Here is a 27,840-nt window from a genome sequence, read left to right as displayed (position 1 = left end):
TTTTATATGTAATCGGATCTTAGCAGGCTCCATTAGATTGTGCACCATGCTATGTAGCATGCGTAAACTGGGACTTACCAGTGAATCAAAGACTACCCTACGGCTGTGTCTCATAAATGGTGGTCTCATATCCTTACTCTCCGGCCAGCAGATCCATGACCACTAGAACTGCTACTCCTAGTTTCTAAATTTGAGTAAACTAACTCCTCGGCACTCTCCACTGGGGCTGCAAGTGTCTTTTGTTTTTCTTTTCTGGTGTACTGGCAGCTGCCTCCTTATCCTTCGCATCACTTTCTGCCTGGATTATCCTTCGTGCCCCTCTCTGTCTGGCTATATTGGGAGGATACCAAATATTTTTTCTAAAATGTGAGCATTCAAACTTTTTTTCTAAAATTTTTGCGCTGTTTTTTTTTTTTCCTGTTCTTGACCTTTGTTAGCTTAGTTCTTTCATGCTGCTCCCTTCAAATCCTTTCTCAAACAGATGGCACCAAACCGACGACACATCACACATCCGGAAGAAGGACACATATCACGTCCTGGCGACCAGCAGACTCCCCCTTAATGTAGAAGAATATATTTTCTGATATCTGAAACTCATACATCAATTTTAAAGAAGGTTGGCTGGAGCTGTCTTCCTGAGGTCAGACCAGAATGTGAATATGCCTCTGGACATATTAGTAGACCCTTGCGTGGGTCCAAAACAAAATATTCTTGGTCAAACCACCAATGCTGACAAAATCCCAAAAGTTGATCTAAACTATCTCAAATTTTCACATCTGATGATCAAGATATAACACTTGTGACAATTTAAACAAAATGACCAAATTATTCTGCTGGCATTGACTAGGTTTGCTGATAAGAAGCTATTCCACATATAACTACACAAGTCTGTGGAACATTCTACACATGAATTACAGATTGACAAAGAATACAGAAAAATTGATTGCATCATGTAAAAAGATAAATTGATATTTACTCACAAGAACAAATTTTACGTGATCCATTCAGGAACATATGCCTCATGGAAGAAGCATAACTCAACCTCCACCTTCCTCTAAATTCTCTGCTTCTGCGGCCATTTCATTACATGCCATAAAGCTAGGTCTCTTGTGCAAACAGATGCCTCAAGTACCACCTGACAAGCCTCAGATGAGAAGCGCATTTATGAGAGGTATGCACAGCTTTTGATGATGATTCTTTGAGTCCTTGAGCCATATGATGCCATAGAGATCAACAAGACTTATGGTGATGATGAGTTCTGGCTCTTTGAGACTTCCAGTTGAGAAGGTAAAAGATTGAGGAAGCTCCCTTGAACACATTCCTCAGGTTGATCCTCTGTCTCTGAAGATTCTGAGACAATTTTTGAAATGATAGGTCAGTGAAACAAGTAAGTAATTTGCAAATTGAAACTGCTCTTAAAAAAATTCCCGCTCAGTAATTTGAAAATTAAAGCCTTGTGAGCATCGGAATCAATCTACTTTGCATCAATATCCAGTCACCAAAATGATATCAGATTTCTCCCAGAAAATAACTCATGCCAAGCAATCACATAGGTCCATCACTGCCATGATTGCTGATAGTAAATCAAAGACATCTTCATAGATATTACTCATGGCCTGAGATCAAGACTCCATTCATTCACAATCCAGAATCATTTTATCTCAAAATGCATTTCTGCCTCCTCAATGAATCCTTCTTTTATGGGATTTAAAATTTAAGATCAAATTAACTACAGCTAGGCAGGAGGGCATAGCTATGAAGATGTGTGTTTTGTCAACTTTGTGCTGGTTGCCAAAATAAAGAGATGGAGACCCTTTTTGTCAAAACATTTTTCCAGATGTTTTTATTTTGAGGAAAAGCTTTTTCAAATATTCTTAAAAATATAATATTTGTTTTCCAAATACTTAAACCAGAAATCAAAAGTTCAAGTTTCCCAAAGCATGGAGGTCAGGTTCTCCTTAAAGAAACCAATAGTCTTTCAGCAAATGACGCTAGAAAGCTAATGTTGTGCTTGGCATTATTTACAAACTTCTCTTTTCATCTATTATTTATGTTACCATTTATTTTGTTTCTAATATTTTGAAAACAAGAATACATTTGGTAATCAGATTTGTTTTTCTTTTTTAAATTAGTAAAAATCAATACATGCTTGGTGGTGATGGTGGTGGTGGTGATGGCAACAGAGATGTGGGATCAATAATGGTGCTGTGGCATGGTCATATTGGTGGCAACGACTATGGCAGGGACCATGGTGGTGGAGGCACCATTTGCGATGGTCATGAGGCAGCAGCTGCGATGTGGTGTCGGTCTTGATGGAAATTGTGGATGGAAGGTGCCAGTAGCAGCGATAGTAGTGATAATGGTAGTGGTGGTGGTAGTAGGATGGTGCAGCTGGTAGTGATAGCAACTACCATCGTGAATTGTGTTGGTAACTGCAACATAGAAGATTGATGGTTGTGGCAGTTGGACGTTGCAGGCAAAGCGAGGGTGCTGATGACAAGACTGGAGGATGGTGGTGGCAATGGTGGAAACATAAGTGACATAGCGAGGACAATTTTTTTGTGGCAGTGGTGGCGGCAGCAGCTATCATTATAACGGTGATGTAGGTGAAAGAGGTGGTGACTGTAGTAATGTTGACCTCGATGAAAGTGGTGGAGGCGGTAGCAGTGGGGGTTGGTGGTGGTAGTGGTCATGGTGGTGATGACAGTTGTGATAATGAAGAGTTGGAGGAAAAAAAACATATCTTGCATAGAAAATGGTAACTACAAAATAGAGCACGAACATTTTTTAGAATAATGCATTAGACCTAGTATTCTACATATTGGTGACGGGTTTTTTCAAAAAATCAAAGGCATAAATAGAGGTACAATTCTAAATGAACTCAATACGGAAAAAAGAATAATATAATGAAATATTCGTTTTCCTCCAACAGAAAAGCATTCTTAATGGATTGCATAAAGTTTGAGCAAGTTTTCCTCGAATATGAATGGATGACATAATCACCAGCAAGGGTGATAAATTATATATAAGATGCAAGAAAAGTGAATCATACCAAAGAGAGACTTGATAGTTGGCCTCTTTGATTTGCCCTTCTTCTTCAGTTCAGCTGTGAGAGAAAGCGACATTTATTGGTCAGAGATACTGATAAGCAGGCATATGTTGCTCTATCACTTTAAAAACGAATTCTGTTGCAATAGCATGCACTTCTTCTCAAAATTATGTTGCAATAGCAGACCAGAAGGATAATTTCTCAAGGGGCTGACTTTAAGGGGGGAAAAAATCTCAACAAAGTAGAAAGCCATGTGCCTAGTGTTGGCGTTGTTAGTATTCAATGCGGTGCATTCTATAAAAGAAAAAAAAAATTAAGACAGGAGCTTAAAGAAGTAAACCACTGCTGAGCTTCTATTCTAGATATTGTGCCTTCGTTAATTTACAACTTCTTGACCAGTTAAAATTCTAGCAGGAACCTCAAAATAATCGGAAAACAACATCTTCTGGTCAGAATCGAAGACATTTTCTTAAATTCATCTTGTCAGGGGCTCCAGGATTCTATCTCCCAGCCAGCAAAACCTTTAATGACTATAGGTAGCTAGTAGTTAATCCTTAGCCTGATAATTACGGAAACACCATCATAAATGGGTATGTAAGAAAAACCATCATGAGTTTTCTTAACTGTACACCTTTACTTAGAATATCCTTAAGCTGAAAATTAAGACATTCAAAAGATCCCCAGATTTGTTAAAGCTGTAATTAGAATATGACCACGAGATCAATTCCACCATTATTTTCCATTTATTGATACATTTTCATGATCTGGGCCTACACTGATTCTTCAGGACAAAGTAAAATCATCATCGAGTTGTTGTTATTCTTATGCTTCACTGTTTCCCTTATCCCATGTTCCATGTTTCTGTACCTATGTCCACCAAAGAATATGCTCTCTCTCTATCTCACTCTCTCTATCTTTCTCTCTCTCTCTTCCTTCATGAAGCGACTGTTTAACAGGATGCACGATTCATCCCTAATAAATCAGCCTGATTTTGGTACTCAAATGCTTACCCTATTGATCCTGTCTACATGAAGCCTATTCTCATATCCACCAGTCAATTTTCAGAGACAATTAGACTCTACATGCCAAGGGCATATTGTTTTAGAAGGAGAACAAAAAGTCGCTACTAGAGAGAGTCTGAGGCTGTAAAGTTGGGTCCCATATAATTAATTACCACTGGCCCGGGCATCGACAATAAGCATTGTATTCAAATAAATGAACTAAGATAATCTTTTCTTGAGATCAAGTAATTAAAATAATTACGATAAGTAATGAACCATCAAAGGGAAATCACTCAAGCCATACAGGACAGTGTACTTATGGAATGAGACAAGCAAAATATACAAGAGAAGAGAATTAAGATGATTTATTCTCGTGTATATTTTGCTTGTTTCATTCCAGAGCAGAAGTATACTTTCCCACAAGGGTAGAGTCACTTCCCTTTGATCGTGCCATAACTCCTCTCCCAAGCAAAGCACACAAATTACAGCATCAAGTGATTCCATAGCCAATTTCTTTGATCTTAACACAATTTTAAGCTATTATTCATTCTGCAGTTAAATTATTCTCCATTTTTTCTTGATTACAAACTACCCATGAACAAACCCACTTCAGGCAGCAATCCTACTGCAGTCCAGACCAACAGTTAATAGACCCTTTAGGCTCATTGATGTCACCAAGAACATCCTGTAATCTTTAGCCCTCTATGCTAACTTTAGTATTTCTTTTTTCCTGTAGGAAAAAGGGGAACTGACCCCCCAAATTACAGATTCAGGAAAGAAAAGTCCCAAGCATCAGCTTCATTGTAATCTGAGCCATGTAGACATTGGATCACTATAATGTTTTTTCTTGTTATATACCTCATTTTGTTATGCTTATCCTCCCTGATCATGGGCTATCCAATTGCTGGAAAGGTAATATATCTACAATATGATCTGCAAAATTCTATAGGAACTATTACTCCCAAAATCTCAAGCTATTGATGATGGTATGAACATCACAATTAGGTGAACTTTCCAGGGCTTCCAGTCAGCATATAGTCCTTGCACAGCAGGTTTGCAACTATTTTACCACTAATAGCAAAAGCAAAAATATATCAGTGCAAAACCTGACAGAAGCCTCACAGTGAGGGGGAACAAAGTGAAGAGAAATATCTTCTTAAGCTAGGACAGTAGGGATATGCATAAGGTGAAATACTGCTCCAAAGATTAAAGCATACATACCTATCCCAGGCACTTCATGATCATTGACAATTTCGAAATTTTTGTATGTATAACCCACAAAATTCAAATCTTTTGAAGAAAGCATCTGAAGGAATTAAAGAGAAGTCATTATAAGCATTACTTGAAATATCAACATGAATATTGTAAACAAAACATGAAGTTCAGCATCATTAAGCTTAGATAACACATGAGCTATGTTTCACCACTCAATATGTTGATGAAGAGCTAGCATTAATACTGTCCATTTTGGGCACTATCAAACTGTGTAAATAAACTATTTTTGCAATTGGATCCAATATTACATATTCATCTACTAAACCTCTAATATGAGGGGGAGACCCTAAGCATAATATTTCATAGTTCCACAATAAACCTTTTTCTATGTTCGGACTTCACATTTATCAGATACTCTATGGTCATACCTAAGCTGTCTTTTCATCCTTAAAATTGTGCATGCATATTGCACTTGTGATTCATATATTTCATGAATAATTTTCAGAATCATGCAACCTTAATTGACTGAATGAACGAATTAATATATAAGATATGCGATTCAAGAATAAGTTGAACAAAGACTGCAAGCAGATAACAAAAACAACATCCTATAAATATATTTACCTTTCTCCAAGGGCCTGACTTTGATGAAGTCTGAATCTGGTCCCCAGACTGCAAGACACAGATGAAAATGTACACTGTATTTAGATTGTTTAAGACTATCAGAAAAATTAGCCATTTAGATAGACAATCTACCTCTTCAAACTTTTCAAAGTTTTGGGTATCTAACTCATCCTTAACTTCAGGTATAAATGCAGCCTCCATTTGATATAATCTGTCCCACTCAATGCCTTTAAACCAAGAGTGAGCCTAAATTGCCAGAAAAATAAAGGTAAGCACAAAGCCCTTCGGTAAAGACCCTTTTTGAACAAGTCCGTAATTCGAAGAAAGCATGCACAACAACCTTTATTTCATTGGCACCTTTTGTGCCAAGCCGTTGGTCAACATTGCATAAGAGCTTACTGATAAGATCTTTTGCTTCTGCAGATAGCTTTGCTTCTTCTGGAAATTTTAGGTGTGTTCTCCAATTTACTATCTGTATGAATCAATAAAAATAAAATCTAAAATAAATTTATTATGGAAAAGAAGGAAATTGTGTTAGGAAAGATTTATAAAGGTAAAATGATCTTTGATGTGTAAAAACTTTGTAAATGAACTTTTGATATAATAATGCCACTACTAATAAAGGACATGTTACCAACACACATATACAAAAAGAAAGTAATTTCAGTAACTAAGAATATCTTACTAGAGCTGACATAGATAAGAGAATATGGATTAGAACATGATATCCATATATATGACAGATGGTTTCAAGGTAGGGAAACTATGCATGAGAACACCACCAAAATACTAAATCCATTTAAAGATTCAAGGTTCAAACATGAGGACAGTTCAATTCAAGTGGTATATACATCTTCCACCTCATAACATTTTTATTTCCAACATGCAATTCCCCAGAAATATAGTGAGCCATTGATGCATGATACAGGTTTAAAAAACCTCTAAAGATAGCAAGCGGACTTTCATGAAAACAATGAGGAATCCATAGGTAAAAATGATTTCCTGTTTCAAACCATTAGCACTTGCAACAAAATGAATAGGAGGCAATAAACTTTTCAGTGACTTAATATATAAAACAACTATCAAGATACTTAAATTAATCAGATATTGAATCATTTTTCAATAGCAGCAGATAGGAGCAGCAATATTTTTTATATAGAAGTCTAAATTCAAATTTACCTTCCTACATGTTGCCATAGGCTCATCAGAATAAAATGGAGGATAACCCACAAGCATTTCATACATGATGGCTCCAAGCGACCACCTATATAAGAATACAAAAACCTCATAATTTCTACCCTAAAGAAATGAAATATTCTGGAAGGAATAGAAAATGCCAAAATAAGTCCTACCAATCACATTCCATCCCGTAACCCTTCTTCAGTAAAACTTCTGGAGCAATATAATCAGGTGTACCGACAGTAGAGTATGCCTGCAGTTTCCAGTGGCAATGATTTCAGGGAAACAAGATAATGTAGGAAAGTCCTATCCTAGGCACCCACAAAACCACAAAATTGCAAGTTTAGCAAGAACGTTTGAAAATACACAGAGCAATATGTACAACAGATTTACCACTTGACAATTTGGCAATGTGATTTCTGCTCTATCTATCTGGCAAAGATATTTTCGACATGGAGTATTGATTCATAATTTGAATGACTATAAGCTGGCAAAGATATTTTTGGCACAGAAAGTTGATAGCGAATTAACCAATAAGAGAGGTTTAAAGATGCAAAAGCTAGGAATTTTGTTTGCTAGACAATTAGCTAGCCACTTAAGTAGAAATTTCCCTTATTGATCATCAACACTTCTAGCCACTGGATAAACAGGTGGGTCTTTTTTGCTGGACAATTAGCTAGCCACATGTCAATGGCTGTCTGTTGCTGGCATAAAAATTAACAGGCGGTTTGCAGGGAAGCTGTTCTTGCTGCACTCACCTGCCACTGTTACCTCAATCAATGCATGCAAGTCCAAATTCAGTCAAAGTGAATTCGGTCCACCAGACCTACAAGCAGATGTCTCAGTTGAGGCCTGATCTAATAGCACTTGCCAGAAGAATTGTGTAACCTAACATGATTGACTTGGGACACAGAAAACTGGTCCAGAAAGCTAATGCAAGCCTAAAGCGTGCATGGGTCTGGCCAGACTAAAACAAAAAGGCCCTGACCAGATAAACCAAACTAAATCAGTCCATAAAAAGATGTCCAAATATTTCAGACAAGCACTGCTAATCAGCAAAAACTGAAAATCTGTAACAAGCGCTCATGAAGATCAATTTATATGCCATATCTATATTGTTAAATCCATTTCATAAAATTGGTGAATGTGATTAGTAATGGCCTGATCCAATAATAAGTTAAATGTCAGACTGTGCTGTTTGAAATTTGCGCTGTAAAAATAAATCTCTTGTCACTTTGAACAAAATTTGTATATAGTAATTCAATTTGAAATCACTTGTTGATGTATTTTCAGATGGTAGCATGTGAGCACAACAAAGGCATACAATAAGAAGACTGGTAGACAGTAGCCCCCTCCCTTCTTTTTATTATCAGCAGTATCTTGCATTTGCATGAAATTAAAAGACCAACATATAATAGAATTTGTAATTGAATCATCAATAATCCAAATACCTCAAACAAATCAGAATATATAGGCCAATTATTTACTTTGTACATGTCTTAGAGTAAAAAGAAGCATCGATTGATGCTTTCACACTTTCAATCAGTTGATAAAAATTTAATGAAATACATGTTTTCCGTTGCATATTCTGCATTTATGATTAGACGTGCATATGCATGTGCATTCTTACTCAAGTATGTAAGCATCTACCATATACATGAGCTTATAATATTGTTGATAGCATGTCTACAATCAAAACCAACAAACTACCCAGCTATTAAAGAAGCATGCCTGGATAACTATAATCAACAAACCTTACTTTAGAACTTTGAATAACCATCTCTAGGTAAGCAGATACATTTAAAATGGCGTGCACCGGGTGGGAAAAAAGAGTAGAATTGCAAGTCACGGAAACTATTAGATTAGTTTTATTTGTGATTTGCATGACAAAAACCATGGATCTCAGCCTAGTATTTAGCACAGAACCTATACTGCAGATTGTTTGGTTGGAGAAGTTAATCGCTAGGCAATTAATCTAATCACATGGTCGTAAGAGGTTTACCAGTGTCCTTCTGTTCCTTTGCCAATGCTCTAATTGTTCCTGTTGTGTGCGCTTTGGTAAAGAAGGACTTTGTAAAGAACCACTACAGCTCTTTCCTAGTGTAATATCCTTTTCTTGTAAATCTGGAAAGTTACTGCAGTCTAAAGGTTTACATAATCCAAAATCTGACAATTTCAGGTGACCATATCTGTCCAGCAACAGATTATCAGGCTTGATATCCCTGAATGACACAAAAGAAAAGGTTATCACTTGCAGAAATCTCAAAATGGCAAAGGCTCCAAAGTGTATTCACTACAATTTAAACAAACCTGTGAATGTAGCTGTGTTTGTGGATAGATTCAATAGCAAGAACTGCCTCACCAATATAAAATCTAGCCTCATCCTCAGTGAGTGTATCCTTCCGCATAAGCAACGTCATCATGTCCCCACCAGGTAGGTACTCCATAATAAGATATAGATACTCATTATCTTGGAAGGAACAATAAAGTTTCACTATGCAATTGCTATCAACCTCCGCAAGAAGATTCCTTTCAGCTTTAACATGTTCAACCTGGAAAAAATTTTAAAATGATATTCTAAAGATGAATATTGAGAAATCATGTTCAAAGCATGTCACACCTGGCCTCGTCGTAGCATTTCTGATTTCTTAAGCTTCTTCATTGCATATACATTAGCAGTTGTCTTCTCCCAACAGACCCTGACCTGCACTACAAATTTTGAGATCAAGAGCACAATATAAGAGTCAAGAGAGACACCTAATTATGAAAGATACAACAAAAGTTAAGCATGAACTGTTGCAGAAAGTACATGCAGGCTCTTGAGCATGGGTATGCAGCAGTATTAATATAGGGTTAATTTTAGCACACGTGTCGAACTTCATACAAGGAAAAGACTCTTTTAGCATGGAAAATACAGGAAACTAAACCAGTACAAGTTGGTGTTCCTATTCTAACTGTTATCCTGTAAGCCCATGGATTACTGCCAATAATATTAATTACTTTCCTTAACATCCAAAAACCCTGCAAGCCTTTACAAGCTGCATAATAGTACATTCATCTAACAGCCTCCAGTACATCATACTTTAAAATATACACAAATAGAAAACTTTCAAATACAGGAAAAGGAGTTGATCTTTATTACAGAAGATAATTCATATAGCATTAGGATATGAATAATCTTTATAAGCACAATACTTAATGGTTATATTGAGTTTAAAGGCAAATATTTGTTCTGATATTGATGCCTGTGGGGAAAAAGAACGCAACGCACTGTGGGGGCATGTAAATATGTAAACAGAAGGATAATAGTGAGGCTAAGAACCCTAAAAAGGGTAAGATGGTCATTATAAAGGATATAGCCATTTGCTCACTTGGTCAAACTGTCCATATAATATCACATTAGCAAATGCATGCATGAGAGAGAGAGAGAGAGAGAGAGAGAGGTAAGTCTATCCAAACATGACACATACACAAGAGAGAGAGAGGAAGGTAAGTCTATCCAAACATGACACATACACAAGAGAGAGAGAGAGAGAGAGGAAAGTATGAACATCAAAAGAAGCACAGAAGGATTCCTTTTTGAAGATACAAATGACAGCAGCTCCCTATGAAGATATAAAGTGAATTAACTGAAAGTGCAGATAAAATTCTATTCATTATATTTGAACATTTTTCAAAATAGAAATGCCAAGAAATAAAAACACAGTCATCAATCCAAATGCTCTAACATGCATGGCACATTTCTCTTACTTGAGTGCACTTGCCTTGGCATGTTGCCAACACATGCATGATTGTGCAAGTGCCAACATGTCAGCATTCTGATCGTGTTCATAAAAGTCTCACTTGCATAAATCATAACGATCCATTGAGATCATTGAGATCGTGTTTATATAACTATACTCATATAAGTAATTAACATCCACATAACTAGGAGATGACACTAGACAAAGCCATCAAATATTTAACATGTGTGCCAAGGATAACGTACAAATCCCACCTTCCTCCACATCTATGCTTTCATTTTCATTTATTGCACATGCATAACATGTTGCATTAAATTAGCTGCTCCCATTCAAAATTACAACAATCTATGCTACAATTTTGTGAAGAAGGCTCCAATATATAGAACAAGGCAAAAGAATTTTACAAAGAAATCCACGCTTCATTCCTCTTTTCTGATTGCCCACTCCTAACATACTAATGAAATCTATTCTTGCATTTTTTTTGCAGCCAGTGGTTATAACATAAAATGTCTAGAAAAGTAAAGTTCTGTCAGAGCAAGACAGAGTTTGATAAATTTCCAAGACAACAAAAGCAAAACAAGAAAAATCTAATATGCATGGCTTAGTTTCATATAATCTACAGAAACAATAAAATATACCTCACCAAATGCACCTTTTCCGATCATTGTCAGTAGTTCAAAATCATCAACTCCCATTTTATGCCTCTGAAGGCGCATGTATTCTGTTTCCTTTTTCTCCAAATGTTTTAGAATATTGTTGTGCTCTTCTTCAGACACATCAGAATCTGCTAGCTTCTTCTCCAAATTGTAACGTCTGCATGAAACAGTATATTTAGTTAACCAGTTTATAACACAGGAAACATATATTAATCAGCACATGGCCAATCAAACTTAGTGTGTAATTTGTGCTCATACTTCTCATAGTATCTAGAAACAGTATGGTCTTGTCAACATAAATTCAAGCTGATAAAATAATTATATGTAAATTCCTAAATTTCAACAATGAAACATTACTAAAAATTTTATATATAAAAAAACCCTTCACCATCCACATGAACATCATCAGCTATCTGAGCCATCTGAAACCAACTCAATGGCTTCTACCCCATAATTACATATCTAAAGACTGATTCTGGCCAAAAATACTGAATCTTTACACTGTGAGTACCTTCTGTTGTTTTTTTCTTTTTTTGTTCTATCATGTATGTGTCTTAAATACAATTATTAATTTAAAGGAAATGTGATGTGTTAATAGGTAATGTGCTGATACTCATAATAAGATAATACATATTACTTGACCATTCATTCTTTATTTATTTCCTGATCATTTTCTACCTTTACGAACAAGATAACCTTTACCCATACTTTATTCCTAGTTTCCTACAATTTATCAATATTAAATGGGGAGGGGGGACTCTGATAGGTAAAGAGCAAAGTGAATTCAAAATTCATCTTTCATAGAAGTTTAGACAATTTTAGTCTCGCCATCACATCTTTTGAAAAAGCAACATATTTGGCTAATACATCCGTGATCATGAATGCCCAAGCTAGACGTTTTATGATCAGGTTGGGGAACCAAAGTGCTCTTTTATTGAAATAGAGGAATTTAATCCAAACTTTTCATATCGACTCCTAGTTTTTCAAGAGATTATACATTCCCACTTGGTTATTTACAATTGAAAATAAACAGTAAGTAAAACTAGATTGCTCTAAAATTTGCAGGTTTCCAAAGAATAGCTCTTAGACTTTTGGGGCAATCATAGGTTTCCGAAGAAGAGAACCAGACATATCTTGAGAAGCTGGTGGCTTATATATAGCTTTCATGTCAATTCCCAATCAAAACAGAAAAATGGTCCGGACGTGTAAGCAAACCCCACATTGTTGCTTGTCCAAAGCCAGCACTCTTGCAAGCTAATTGGTTTCCCTTTATTAACTCTTGAGCATTATCTTCCCCTTATTTCTAACATGACTTCAGTTAATACAGTACTAAGTGGTAAGGACAAAAATGCTTATACTCCCAAAAACTAAGATCATGAGGAAAGATCGAATCATCCTCCTCATCAAAGGAAAAATACAAAAGAACGTAAATCTCTTAGGATTTCAAGAACTTATGTGCCAAAACGTGCTCTCACTAAGATAATTAAAATATAACAGTTTGATTTCATGAAACATTGCTAAAATATGATCAATGACAAGCATCTAAACAGAATACTCAATATATATACTATTATTACTAAGTACATTTGTCGCTGGGTCGGTCATGATTTTTGTTTAATCTTGCAATTATATTTCCGCAAAAATCATAGAAACTCAATATCCATGAGATTAGGCAACAAACAAAAAATGCCATATTATGGATTATGTACCTTTGCAAATAATAGATTAAAAAATTAAAAGTCTTAGAAGCCATACCGCTCTTTACGCTCCTGTAGGTTCTTCATCTGCTCTTTGTAATGATTTTCTATATATTGCTTGGCCGCAGCAGCTCTTTGCTTGGTAGCATTTGAAGGTGCTTCATCACTCCCTTCCTTCCCATTGGCTGTCGCTTCTTTCTTCTTGGCTGCAGATTTATCTCTAGGCTGAAACTTGTGAAACCAACTCCTTGCTGAATCCATCAGATCTCGCAAGCAAATGAATTCAGATATATGACACCATTACGAAACCAGTATTGCCATAAACACCTGAATTACTCTCTGCAGCAATGCGATGATCAATGCAAACCCAATAGGAAATAAATTACGATACTAATTCTGTTTTACCCGTCAAACCCAAGCTACACGAACAAGAAACTCTATGCAATGGAGTATTTGCAGAACAAAGAATTTAAATTCCAACCACAACCTGTGTTCTCTCTTTATTCCCAATTACCAAGCACAACAGTTTCCGAAAAAAGAATTTTCCTGCCCGGCGAGTCAAAGCTTGAATTTTGCGATACCAAATTCTCCAAAGAGTAAATCCAAATATCAAAAGTTCAAACTAAACTTTTAACCAGTAAGGTTGAAATGCCGAACCAATTCGAAATGCCCATGCTACGGGGAACACCAAATCGACGGAGCAAAACCACTTCCAATGCGAAGCACAAGCCCTTCAAGAAATCGAACACCAACACCGAATCCACTGAGAATCCAAACCAACACGCTATCCCGACCAAATCAACCAATCCATCCCACCAAACGCAACACACCAACCAAAATGACAGCACCAGATCAAAGCTTGAAGAGGGGAAAAAAAGGGGAAAACCGTCACAATCTTACACATCCCAACAAGAAAGGAGACGGGGGGACAAGAAGTAGCCTAAATTTGGGCGATTCCAGAGGATGGGAGGTGAAATAGAGACAGGCAATCTTTGGAGGAATCCCTCCAAGATCGGAGAGGTATTCGGATCACCGCTCGAAGGAGGATCGCCTAATGGGAGAGGGAAGGAGGGCACCGATCCTAAGTAACCCTAGAAACAGCGGGCGGGGAGACTCCTCGGAGACCGCCACTCCCGCTCTCCATCGAACCCAACGGCCACCGTCCGTCCGTCCGTCCGTCGTAACCGTATCCTTTTCTTTAAAAAAAATATTATTTAAATAAAATAAATAAATGCGTATATAAATTATCCCTGCTCGGGGTTTAAATTCAAAATAATAGCCGTTGTATTGCTGTGACGTTGGAACGGCTCCGGAGGGGTCCTGTTATGTTGCTTATAAAATAACGGCTAATATTTGTTCTTTACCTGCTATAATTACATGACGGGGAAGAATGGCTTATATTTGATATCGTACTTTCTTGGTAAATAAGTAAATTTTTGAAAATTCAAATTCTTATATAGACTTTTCCTCCGAGAGTTGTTCATATCACATGTAAGCTTTGTACCCACCATTGTTTACTGAGGATGTACCAAGAAATTATGGAGCGCAGTGATTTTCAGATTTTGTGATGCACCGGGGAACGGTAAAATTTAAAAATTCAATAAATCTAATTCATTGTTCAGTTTTCTGCTAGTTTCTCTGGAATAGATAATTATAAAATATGAATTCTCTAAAATTTGTTTTATATTTAGAAAGATGGTAATTACTGCTTCAACTGTTTCCTATAACCAACCTTGGATGAATTTAACTTTCTTCATGAACAATGTTGCTAGTTTATTTACTTTGTAGTAGAATATATCGTTCTTACTCTCATACAAGGAATTTTATTACTGAATTTAATGTATAATTTGCAATAGATAAGATGCAAAAGTTACGTGGCAATCAACAAAGCAGCATGATAGAATAGCTGCATGTTAAGATAGTTAGCAAAGCAAGTAAACAACCACATTTCAAAATTCCAAGAATTAAATTCAAGACTTGGAGCCAAATATTCCAGATAAATTGAAATTATTAAATTCGTTTAGATAAAATGTATATTATCAAGAATTGATTTGCACCATGTTGTTTTTTTCTTTTTTGTTTTTTAAGGCCAAGTGCTGTATTATTGTTCGACTAAGAGATAGGTGAGTCCCACTTTTGGCGGATCTAATATCGATAATCATTGACTTCTAAATGTGAAATTGCATCGATGTTTTGCAATCTAAGGGCATATGCATTGTTTTTTGTTTTTTATTACTTCGTATTTCTTCCTCTTTGTTTATCCACCAAACAAAGGTTGATACTAGAGAAACGAAGTGCATGCGAACATTCAAAATAGTCCTCTAGCAAAAAAAAAAAAAAAAACAATTCAAAATAGTCATATAATGACCAAGGACCACGGTAATGACAGACATGCATCAAAATATCCGTCGTGTATGACAAACGGTCTGGAGTGGAAAAATAAGGGCCCTTGTTTTCTATTTTTGTTTTCAAAAATCCAAGAAACTTAGACTTAACAAAATGCACCATGAAACTCTTTTGTTTTTAAAAATTTTCTCTAAAATCCTTTGAGCTTTTGTTCGCAAGGATTATTGCTCATAAAGAGGAGAGAAAATAAATGCAAGGATTAGTGCAAGTTTTGTATAAATGCGATCTTCTAGACAAAGCTTCAAGACAATGCAAGGCCTTTGCGAGCTCTCCTAGCTGAAATCAAGGCAGAGGAGGGGATGACCTCACATCACTAGCTTATTCTATGGGCCTATTATATTTATTTTTCGACAGCCAAATTAGGATATCCCAGACTTGTATGGTGGTTGGTAAGTACATTGACTATTGATTACATATGTCTGTTTCGTTCAGGATATATGGTAGATCGGTTATTTTTACATGCAAGAACATTTTGTTCTCATCATTGAAGTTACAACTTTTTTCTCTCATTTTCTTATATTTTTAAATTATTTCCAAAAAAGAATACTATGTTCTGTGATTCAATATATGGGTCAACCTGATTCAATCTGACCTTCAGAATTTATCACTCGATTCCACTCTTGAAATCACTGCATGCATATATACTGGTATTTTGAAACAACTGAAATTTTAACCATATCAAAAGAGACAACTGATAAATAGAAACTGAAGTCTTCACAAAGGAAAAAAAAAAAGAAGAAAGAAAACGAAAAAAAAAGAAGAAAAAAAATCTAAACTATGACGATCACATATTGCAAGATCTAATGAGGATTTTCGATTATAATTATGGTGGCGAATCCGTCGGGCAAATCTAAACCAGTACAAAATGACTTCAAAATAGTAATATGACTTAGGAAGGTAAGTCACTGTTCACATGGACATAAACAAGATATGTTTTCATAGTCACGAAAATTATTTACATCATATATCTTTAGTTTCCAATTCCTGTCGCTTCAAAAAAGTAATATATTTTGTAAAAATTATTTAAGTATACTGAGGAATGCAATTCCACCAATATACTATCTGTTTTTTTTTTTCCGAAAAAAAAAGAGCACAAGCGCTTGCACTCTGTTCCCTCACAGCGCGTCTTCTCTCACAATTGAGAGAAGACTGTCCAATGAATACTCCTGCGAACTCAAAATGCTGCCCAACCAGATGCGGTGCTCTTTGCTGATCCAGACCCACTTGAGGGTAGGCTTCTCTGCGAATCCAAAATAATAGAATCACAAGTATAAGAAGAGAAAAACATTGAAACATGCCCTATTCATGGATAAGTTGACAGGGAATTGCAATGATGCTAGAGATTTATTAAAAAACTGCTAGAAGTGATGTTTCTCGGCAATTAGTGAGAAAAATGTCCATAGAACAATTCACTTGGAAATAAAATTCTCTTCAAAGACTAGTTTGCACCACCAAGTAGTCAAGCAAACACCAATCCAAAGGGGTGGGGAAGGGGAATAATCGAGTTATCAGGAAGCCAAGTCCAGAGGTATCCCAAGATCTGTTAATTAGTGAAGGTCCTTACAGTCAAAAACACCCTAGTGAAGGTCCTATAAACCAGGTTTTGTAAAGAATGCATACTAATGCAAAAATGTGTCAAAACCAAATGGGACTTGGTCTTTCACGTCCAAACATCCAAACTATTACCTAACAACATATGGTTGTGCATTATTACTTCTCCACATGTTACAGTTCAGTTTCATGTGCACTCCACCAGTGTCATAGATGTGTATGCTTGTCAGTGCGGAAATGAAAAAACAGGAAAACTTACACATACACGCAGAGGATAGAAACATACCTCAATTGCAGAAAGATCTGCAAAAGGATCGGCAGGACACCTTTCTGAATCTCCAGGAGCCTTAAGTCCGGCATTGTGACCTGTCATCCTAGCAACTGCAGGGTCATTAGGTGGGGGTGGAAGAGGAGACCTGATCTTCCCAGATCCACCAGGCGGTGGTGCAAGAAGTGCGCTTGCCTTTTCTTTGCCAGAAGCTCCTCCCGATAGGCCAGCAGCTGAAAGCATGCCACTTCCACTAGATGGCTTGTTCTTCACATTTATACGGATGGTTTCTCCTTCCTAAACTTAGAATCCCTCATGCGAGGGGGAAGAAAAGAATCATAACACCAGAAATACCGGAAACAGCTAACGTTATATGCATTCCATAATAAATAATGGTCGACTGACTGCAAGGACGGTATAAAACCAACTTCATGGTTATGCTAAGCAAAAGGAGACGAATGAAAAGGGAGTTACAATATCATGCTTCCTGGGAGCATGGTTTTGGTACTGAAAAGTCATATATTGCTTGCAACCACAACTAAGAATACCATTATCAAAAATAAGATACGATAAGCAAAAGCACCTTTATGTTTATGATAAGTAGAACGGAACCAACAGAAATCACAAAAACAGAAGCACCTTTATGTTTATGATAAGTTCGAATATTAGTTTCTTAAGATACTATCCAGAAGGTGCCTTTTTCTTTGGCTGCTGGCTAGATGCAACAATCTTCTTTTAAATGCTTATTGCAAGATATTAAATAACAGTTCATCACAGAAGGGGAGAGGGTGAGCCTTCACACAGCAGTAATGTTGCTCCACGAGGTCACGGATTCAAAATATGGAAACAGCCTCTCTACATGCAGGGATAAGTTTGCAGACATTTGACCCTTCCCAGACCCTATAATGGTGGGAGCCTCGTGCATTGGGTGGTTCACATAAATACGCTGTATATTTATTAGTCGATATGCATACATTAGCATTTCTCGCTTGAATCAGACCTTCACTTATAGACATGATTAGCCAAAAAAAAGAAATTCATTCCATCATGAGTACTATTTAAAGGTTTGCTAAAATAATTCAACTACGAAGATGCCAAAATAATTAAGGTATGAATGGCTGAGCCAGCTTTCTGACTGATAGACATTTATGACAGGCAGGACATAGAGTGTATGGAACTTAAAAGCATAAGCAAATAAGAAGCCATATCAAATAAATGCAAATTTAGTGTAACATCATATGAAATGATTAAGGGGCAACATATTGAAGGTGGCATAGGAGTTGGGACCAATACGACAAAAAAAGTAATGGAGAAATAAGAGAAGTTGTGTGCAAGTGCGCGAAAGATCAAAAGAGGCCCATATAAGGAGTTATGCTTGAAACTAAGAAGAACAAAAGCAAGAACTGATGGCAACATAGATGGAACTTATAAGAATGGATTTACAAAAGCTAGCAATGATACCAAAGCTGGTAACTAAAAGGACCGGATGATAAATAAGGAAAACAAATTACAATACACGGATACTTCAAATTGCATGCACAGCTATAACCAATATGTTCTGAATACTGACTTTGTACATAGAATTTGTGGAAGTTGATGTTACTATAAGGACTATGGAGTATGGACCATGGGCTCAGGCATAATGTCCCAATGGCATGGTAGCTTGGCACAGGCATCGTACCTTGTTGTACTTGCCATTTCCTTTTCATGCACTCACACTATTGCATGTCAAGCACTAACATGTAGTCAGTACGTTTCAAATGTTGAATGCTGCTAAGGCACTCGGACATCATGCATCATGTCTTATCATGCATGCTGACCAGCACTTTGATCGATGCATCAATCCTGTTCGAGGTTGACCTAACCGTATACTATATTATCACAATCACCCACCATGCTTTATGAATGCTTTCGTACATATGTACGGAAAAGTTGTCATTTCCTAGCCATACCACATCTTATTTTCCACGATTTGATACGATGACATATCCCTCTCTTGTTGCATTAATGTCCATGTTTCATAGACACAAAGCCAATCCCAAATAGTGTCCTAGGATGCAAAGGTCACAATCAATGATGTGGACCATTAACTTGCATACAAAGTTGTCAAAGGCTCAAGGTGTGCTAAGGCGCCAAGGTCTCTTGGAGTCTAGGTTCAAGATGCAAAGCAAGATGTGTGCCTTGGTCAAGTGAGGCACAAATGTATATCAACACAACTAAAAATATAAAAAGCATAAAAATTCAAATTTCTAATACAAAGCATATCAATCTAACTAAAAAGTAACAAAGATGAGATCTATTTCTGATGGAAATAGAAGAAGAAGAACAGGAACAATAAGAAGAAGAAAAATAGAGGTGGTATGCCCTATTTTCTATTTCTGATGGCAGAAACACAGAAGCAAAAGCCTGGTCTCTATTCCATGCCCTGTTTCTGGTGGACAAAGTCCAGGCCATATTCCAAAGGAAAACAAAAGGATAGAAGAAAGGAAGATGCGAAGAAGAAGATGAAGAACAAGGGACTTACCAGATGGAAGAAAAACAGCTAGTGCCCTGCTTGAAACCCTAGATCTGTCTGCATCTATCTCTTTTCTATGATAGATTTTTTTCCCTGGCTTTCTTTCGGCCACTTAATCCCCAAAATCTCAATCAGCATGATTTAATGGATGGTTGGGATTAAATATAGCAAAGGCATGCTTTTCCATTTGGGGCTTTTCTAGTAGGTGCAGAAAAGGTGTGTTTTTTTAGTGCCTTAATGAAGTCGCCTTGCCTTAAGGCATTCAAAGCATGAATACAAGGTTGGAGGAACCGATACTGGGGACCGTACTGGTTCTCTAGGGGCACAAATTGGTACAGGCCATGCCGGGCCTGTACCAACGAGGGCAAGGTACCGTAGGAGAGAAAGAGGGAGGGAGGCTGGCGGACGCCGTGGGGGGCTGGCATCCCGACCTCTCCCTCTCTCCCTCCCCTGCTCTCTCTCTCTCTCTCTCTTTCCTTCTCCTTCTACGGCTTTGGTAATGGGTCTTGTTTTCGTTTCCGGAACTATACCGGTGAGCCACCATTATGGCTCAGAACGGCCGGAACCGTCCCGGACAGTTCCGCCAACCTTGTATGAAAATGATGCCTTGGTGCACCTTGTGCCTTAGATACGCTTTCGACAACACTGCTCATATATTCACCATAAAACTAGCACCACAACTCTACAACCCATTATGTATCCATACCAAGGTTTCAAGGTTCGGTTGAGATCAAATCCTTTTTGGCCAAAGTTGAATTGAAACTGGCCCCAGGTTCAGGTATGACCAATTTCACTCTATTTTGGTGGTTTCAGTAGGTTTCCACTAAAACAGATCAAACTAGGCATAGATGCTTTTTAAGTCATTGTCTTGGTGCTTGCTATCATATTATGATCATTTCTTATTTGTTTAAGAACATGCCAATGTACTTCTAATTCTCAATAGTTTTTTCTTGAGTTGAAATAGGGGATAGATAATAAAAATAACCCATGATGGGTTGAGTTTACAAAAAGCACTACGAACAATTAAATACAATAAATTTTACAAGAATTACATGTATTCTGTAAAATATAATATTTCATAGCTACATACATTTGACTAAATAACCTCTTAACCTCAATTATATGATTAAGAAATGCCTAAATTCAATTATGAGTTCTACCAATAAAAGGCAAAAATATTGGAATGTGCTAAGCACTAAAAAGCAAAATAAGTGCAGGATATAATAAATTTTCTGATAGTTAGAATTTAATAAGTAAATTATATAATATATATATATTTAAGTACAATATATCAACATATTTCATGAATTTCACTTATATGCAACATTAAACTTCAACTCAAGCCTGTCAAAATTGCACAAATAAAGGACCTATATAGCACAAATCTCCAAAACATTATGCAATCACTTTTCTTGGTCTTTTGTTGTTGTTTTTTTGAACTTTTCTGATTTTTTTTTGAAATAGTTGGAGCAAAACTTCTAAAATTGCTATGACTACCAAAACCGAAACTCCACGGGCCTAGCCAAAACTGAAAGCAAAGCTAAGTTTTCAAACCTTAGTCCATTTAATTCTCAAGTAAGAAAACATAAAACATTTTTTCTTCTGATTTTTAATCATATATTGTAGAATATAACAATGTAGCTCCTCGGTTTAGATGGCCCACCATGTACTTTTAACTAGTAGATTTGGGCTCCAATTCTATTGATAGATTGTGGCCTCATTTCGCTCTCTCTGCCTATATCCACAGAAACCGAATATATGATACATTCCTAAAATACTTTTATACCATATCTCTTTCTCATTTTAATCTTCTTTTATATTTCTTTTTCAACCAATAAATAAGAAAAATTGTAGAAAAGGAAAAAAAAACACCCTCAGAAGGAAAACAACATTCACTAAAGGAACCTATATAATAAGAGTTTGATTGATACTCAACCTAATAGAATGAACAAGCTAGCTGAACATACATAAGACTAACCATGAATACTTAGCTTGGATGGTTATGGTTAAGGTAAGCTAGCTAACACACACCAAGTTCATAACTAAAGGAGGAAAATGAGAGAGAGAGAGAGAGAGAGAGAGAGAATCAAATATCAATTGTTATTAGTTCATAATAGTTGGCTTGTACCAACATCGACTAATAGAACCGGTACTTTCTTGTTAACTAGTATTTAGCCAGTTCATGAGGACACCAAATCCTTTTTTTTCTAACGTACGCGGATAACCAATCTTTACCAGCCTGTTCCAATTGAGCTGGCCAGTGAACCGGTAATATCAATCAGTTCAAGCCAATATTTAAGCTTATTTGGGAATCTTAAGCACTTAAGACTCATCTAAGTGCCCCATTTGAATTTAGTGCAATGTTAGAAGTTGTATATGACTTTTGGGGAAATATATGGGTTTCTTATATCACAATGAAAACCTGATAAGGAGAAAAAATAGAAGGGGAAAAAAGGAAAAAGGAGAAAAAGAAGGATACCTCCATACATGTATATACTTCTTAATTGCTAGAATCAGAAAACAATTCCTATATTAGTGATGATGTGACACTAGACTTGCAAGTTTCTGAATAAGTAAATTATAAAAGAAAGAAACATCAGACATAAGGTTTAATATCTCTGGCTATGTTTGTATTTCAATTTTCACTTTTTTTTATTGTTTACTTATATTTATTCTGTTAGAGCATCCAAACCTATTCACAATAGACCAGCTAGTAACTGTAAAGTACCATGAATGGGTCATCACTAGTATCAATGTTTAAACTTTAAACCAAAACATGAGGAAGTGCAAGGAAGCCACCAAGACGTGACGAGAATGTGATGGATCCAGGCCCAAAAATAGGCAAGAAAGACTTACTGGAAGAGTGGATCTTTCAAGGTAATACAAGAACATAACATACAAAAATTGGCAACTCATAAATCTTGTGGCATGAAAAATGCCCTTGAATTTCAGCTGGTAGGAGGTCAAGGCGACGCTAAAAGCAGCAGTAGGCATGCAAAAGAATCATCATAAGAGCCACTAGAGACATATCAAGAGTTTTGTTTTGTGTTGTTTTAGGGGTCATTGCTTGATGTAATTATAAGAGGCTTGATTTGACAAGCACAATGGTGCAGGTTCAAGTCCTGAGGCAGCCATTTTGTACAAAAATGCCAAAGGTTAGGTTTGTCCTTCCTAGGATCCTGGATTGCCATGACCATAACTAGGTAATGGCCCCTTTAAAATGCTCATGATACTAGCCAAAAGTGAGCTCTATAGCAAGAGAACTACAGCTTAGGAGATTGTTTTAAAAGCAAGAAAGATGGTGAATTTCCAAGTGCGGGGATGCTTCTTTATCCATGTCCCACAAGTTTCTTTATAATACCCAGGTATTTAAAGTAAAGGCACCCTATGGGATAGTGAAAAGGACATCCCAAAACTAAAACACGAGCAAGGAGCAGCAGCTAACACAATATCAAAGTCAGAAGTGGAAGTGTGACAGTATACTATAGTACATAGCTGGATCTCCTCAAAATTTGTTTTGAAGATAGCAAACTTAAGGTAGGGACACTTGTTGAAGCAACCTGCCTCCTTAGTGGCTTAAACTCAAGGTTTAAGTTGCATTAAGAACAATTTAAGCTACCTTTTATTCCTAAAATGCTTGCACTCTACGGATTGAACAGAGCATGTATCCGGCTTAGAGGTTGCAGCTTGCACATTATACATCAAAATGGAAGACTTATTGATCTATTTGCTTTGCCTGCTAAGCATCCTAAAGATCACAAAAAAAGTCGATGCATATGAGCGTGATGCAATAGCACATATATCTAGGTAAGTTCATGGTCGTCTGACTACCTAAAAGTTGATGTCTAAATGAAGGATGGCCCCATCAGTTTCATCAAATACGAGCAAACTCAATAATTGATATCAGTCGAATAAAATTAGAGTTTAAAGTGGAGAGGGCCTTCAAAATAGAACCGATAAGATGGTGTGACATGTCAGGCATGGTATGATGGGTCTAAATATTGACAAACCAATAATTCAAATATGTCCACTAGAATGTTTATAGGATATGACATAGAGATAATTGTAAGATGCAATACTGTCAAATGGGCCAAACAAAAGGTCAAATCAAAGCATTTAAATAAGAATATTAAATGCCAGTACTATAATTTGTGAACAAGGTGGACAAAGGAACCTTCCAATACTCAAAAAGGCCAAAAAGTGAGAACAAATAATAAATGTGAGGTGAAATAAGTCTAAGCAGATCAAAAGATAAGGGGAAATTAGACAAAGATTATCATTCCAACGGAATAGAGCAAAATTTGAAATGTTTCAAAATTCAACTGACAATTGAAATCAACAACCTAAGCAGAAATACTTAATAAAAGATGGAGAGATTATTTGGAGGCACAAAAAGGGAAACAATACATACATACATACATACATACATTATATATATATATATATATATATATATATATATATATATATATATATATATATATATATATATAAAGGAACCTAACTTGATTTACAAGGAAAACTGAACTAGCCCTGTATTTTTGCAGAGAAAAACTCACAGGAGATCCCACTTTAAATTATAGTGAATTAGGACAAAATCAACTCATTATATAACTGTCTAGGCAGAGATCAGGATGATGGTGATATTGATAGCATGCTATGTACAATCAAGAGTGGTCGACAACCTCACTTTGAGGCATGAAGCTCAGTCTTCCTATTATAGTCGTGGCTTTATTGAGGGCTAGAACAGAAAGAGATGCTTGCAGGAATGTGCTTCAGGCTGCATTCACCAGGAAAATGATGACACAATGATATCGGTGGAATCACAAGAGAAATTGGAGATATGACCCACAATTTGGCAACAAAACTGATGAAGGAAAGTACTAGAGAAATATCAATCCACGAGAACTTTTCTAGCTACCACAAGATCCAATCACTGAAGTTCAGCAACAGCCAGCTATATTTACCAAAGAAGAGACCAATGCATGATTGTCAAGGCAGTTGCATCCAACAGTGGTTAGTTCAAAGTAAACTAAATTTAAGATAGAATTGTATATCATTTGACTTCATATGCCTAATAGATGGAATAATGAAGGAGTTAATGATTGTTCATGATTTCAACCTGGCAGATTCTTTTTATCAAGTAAAACCTACATCAATGAAGCACATGAGTGAATATGACTAGATGCAGATGTTGCAGCAGGAAAGGTGATTCTTGGAAAACAAATTTAAAAGAGAACAAAAAATAAAAAATTGTGTACATTCAATGACTACCTACCATCTATATAATCGATTTCAGAACATGGCATACAACTACAAGCAAATTAAGGGAGTAAAGATGACAGACGAACCACCATGTGACAGTCTGGTAAGTACATACAAAGGGTCAAATCATCACATCATTAAAACCAATAGGAGGCTAAAAATCTTGATAAGGTCCGCACATTGGTGTAGCTGAACTCAATCCCTAACATAACCTAGTACTAAGGTAACTAAACAAACTGCAGATCAACAGGAATCATTAGCAACAAGTATAAGGTGATACAAAGTGAACTGCAAAGCTAAAATCCTAATGACCTGACTTCAAATTCTACCAAACTAATAAAAAAAATTGTTCTCTCACATAGACTTTAAAAAACAATAAGGATAAACAATTTGACCTACAGTTACTATGCACCATGCAAAATTAATTTGCTAAGGCAAGATAGTTCTGTCAAATGCATCATCAAAGTAATGACCATGCAGTATTTCTCTTATTAAATTTAACGCCCCAAGAGTATATTTATTGTTCTATTGTAAAAATCAATACTTTAAAAGCTCTACGCCAGTTTATGACAATAAAACAACAAGAGAATCGGGGCAGACACTGAGACAGAGAACAAACACTGCCGCCATTTACCAATGAGCTGCAGATCAACAAGATCAATGTGATAATGTCTGATGAATCGATAAACAATTCTACTTAGATACCTTTAGCCGATGATTCACTGCAGGATGGATATCAATGTGACTTTCCTCGTTCTCCTCGCCCGTCTCCTTCTCATGCTCCCTCCTCACATACTTCTCGTGGTCGGACAGCGCCACATTGAAGTCGAAAGCCTCGTTGCGCTCATTGAAGCCGAGGCCAATAAACGCGTGCTTACCCCGCCCATCCTCGATCTTGAGCACGAAGTAGCGGGAGGAGTCGAGCACGGTCTCGACCGAGTTCTCGCGCTGGCCGGGGTGGACGAAGCAGGCGGCGAAGAGCTCGCCAGAGTTGGGGTCCTCGAGCCGGATCTCGCAGCGCTCACGGCAAGACACCACTCGGAGGCGGCCCGACCAGATCTTGTCGGACTGGAGCCACTCACCGCACTTGTACCCGCCGCTCGTGCTCCGGGGCGGGATCTTGTACACCGACACCTCCCGCACCACCAACAGCGTGTGCTCGAACGCCTCCTCCTCCTCAAACGACGACATCGTCGATTACAGATCCAAGTCCCGCGCCTTGAATCGCAAGAGAAAACAAGAAAAGATTAGCTTTACTTCTGTTCTTCCAAAAAGAAACATGATGGAACGCATTCGGGTTTTCTTTCAAGAACTGGACGGATGGAACATCGAATCTTACTGAAATTTGGAGGTTTCTTTCCGAATTTGGCAAGATTTCAACGGTGTCTTGGGATAAAGAAGAGAATCTTGGAGGAGATTTGTGTGGGATTTCCCGGAAGAAGGAGGTCAAGGGAAGAATTGACAGATGATCCGTGCAAGAATTAAGAGTTGCTGTGGAGCTCGTGAGGGATCCGGGGGTGGTGAAGAGGGCTTCTTGCTGCTGTTGAGCTCGTGAGGGATTTGAAGGCTTCTGGCCGGTGAAAAGTTACAGGAGACGTGACATCGGAGCGGCGGGGGTCGGGGGTGGCGGAGAACGAAGTGGGAACCGCCTGAAATTACGAGTCGGTTCCGAGGTCTCAATATCGCCGATCTCCGCCGTAACCGTTATTTCATGTTATGTTGTAGTGGAAATAACAGCCGTTATTTGCCCGCTTCATCGTCAGCCGTCGTCTGTACTGAAAAAGGTAACACGCAACAACCGGGGAAATTAAAAATCTCTCAAATCGCTCCTTACTGAATAATCAAAGAAAATAGGCTCCCATATTAGATGTAACATACTCCTCATAATATTCTTTTTGAAACTTACCAGGCCTTTCAAAATATTTGTTCTTTATATACTTGTTTTGCATAAAAAATAGTTAAATATATCAACAATTTCTTTTTCTTTTTTATGGTATCTTCGTTTTGCTGTTTTAATTCTTTCTGAACTTCTGACGATTTTTTTTTTTTTAGGTTTTGATTACGACTCTATTTGAATCATATATCGATGCTACATTTGGGATTCCTTTTTGTTCTCAAAACAAATATATGGTATTTCCATGCTAATGGGCATCAGGATATGTTATGTAATTAATTTTTGTCAATTATATTGTGATTTCGTTGCTTCCATTATCTTGCCTTGCAACAGTTTTGATAGTAATATTGATGCATTTTAAAGTTAAATAAAATGAAAATACCAAACATCTTTTCAAGTGAAACCAACTTGATGATAATGTTGATTAGAATTCCAAACCATAGAAGATACAACTCTTAATAATATTTTGCTTGTACAATGATGGTTTCTTAGAACTTCATCAAACATCTTTCTGTCATATTGATAGAAACTAAAAGCATTATTTACTATTAACATACATATAGGGAAGTATAGCTGATGACTAGGCTCATTGTATCCACAGTGAATCATTTTATCACTCCAGCATGTAATGATAACATTCATTCACCTTTGTCCAAGACCTCTCATTTCATTTCTTTTATTATTTTATTTATATTTTTTTACTTATACATTTCTACTAAAAACTGATTTATTAAAATAATTCTCGAAAAAATATTTAGTACTCATCTTGCTAGAAAA

The 27,840-nt window shown here is 36.8% G+C and overlaps 2 protein-coding genes across 3 annotated transcripts; both read right to left on the bottom strand.

The window, feature by feature from the left end:
- Positions 1 to 806: 806 nt before the first annotated feature.
- Positions 807 to 14,345, bottom strand: LOC103703922 (serine/threonine-protein kinase tricornered-like). Of its 2 annotated transcripts, XM_008786986.4 has the most exons (13): positions 13,223 to 14,345; positions 11,450 to 11,624; positions 9,689 to 9,772; positions 9,379 to 9,620; positions 9,071 to 9,290; positions 7,242 to 7,321; positions 7,069 to 7,153; positions 6,230 to 6,361; positions 6,022 to 6,135; positions 5,890 to 5,937; positions 5,272 to 5,356; positions 3,053 to 3,106; positions 807 to 1,350 (listed from the first exon to the last, which is right to left on the bottom strand). In XM_008786986.4, the coding sequence occupies exons 1-13, from the start codon at positions 13,423 to 13,425 to the stop codon at positions 1,241 to 1,243; spliced, it is 1,632 nt and encodes a 543-aa protein (XP_008785208.2). In that variant the 5' UTR covers positions 13,426 to 14,345; the 3' UTR covers positions 807 to 1,240. The 2 variants fall into 2 exon arrangements, with proteins under 2 accessions (XP_008785208.2, XP_038982362.1); XM_039126434.1 differs by lacking the exon at positions 5,272 to 5,356 and having other exon boundaries at positions 1,188 to 1,350.
- Positions 14,346 to 16,368: 2,023 nt separating this feature from the next.
- LOC103703921 (uncharacterized protein At1g03900-like) lies at positions 16,369 to 26,945 on the bottom strand. The gene is made up of 4 exons (XM_008786984.2): positions 26,509 to 26,945; positions 25,875 to 26,387; positions 17,408 to 17,686; positions 16,369 to 16,810 (listed from the first exon to the last, which is right to left on the bottom strand). The coding sequence occupies exons 2-4, from the start codon at positions 26,358 to 26,360 to the stop codon at positions 16,745 to 16,747; spliced, it is 831 nt and encodes a 276-aa protein (XP_008785206.2). The 5' UTR covers positions 26,361 to 26,387; positions 26,509 to 26,945; the 3' UTR covers positions 16,369 to 16,744.
- Between the last annotated feature and the right edge of the window lie 895 nt (positions 26,946 to 27,840).

This window comes from Phoenix dactylifera, chromosome 5 (assembly GCF_009389715.1).
Source record: "Phoenix dactylifera cultivar Barhee BC4 chromosome 5, palm_55x_up_171113_PBpolish2nd_filt_p, whole genome shotgun sequence".
Classification (NCBI taxonomy): Eukaryota; Viridiplantae; Streptophyta; class Magnoliopsida; order Arecales; family Arecaceae; genus Phoenix; species Phoenix dactylifera.
This window is presented reverse-complemented; position numbering and strand designations above follow the sequence as displayed.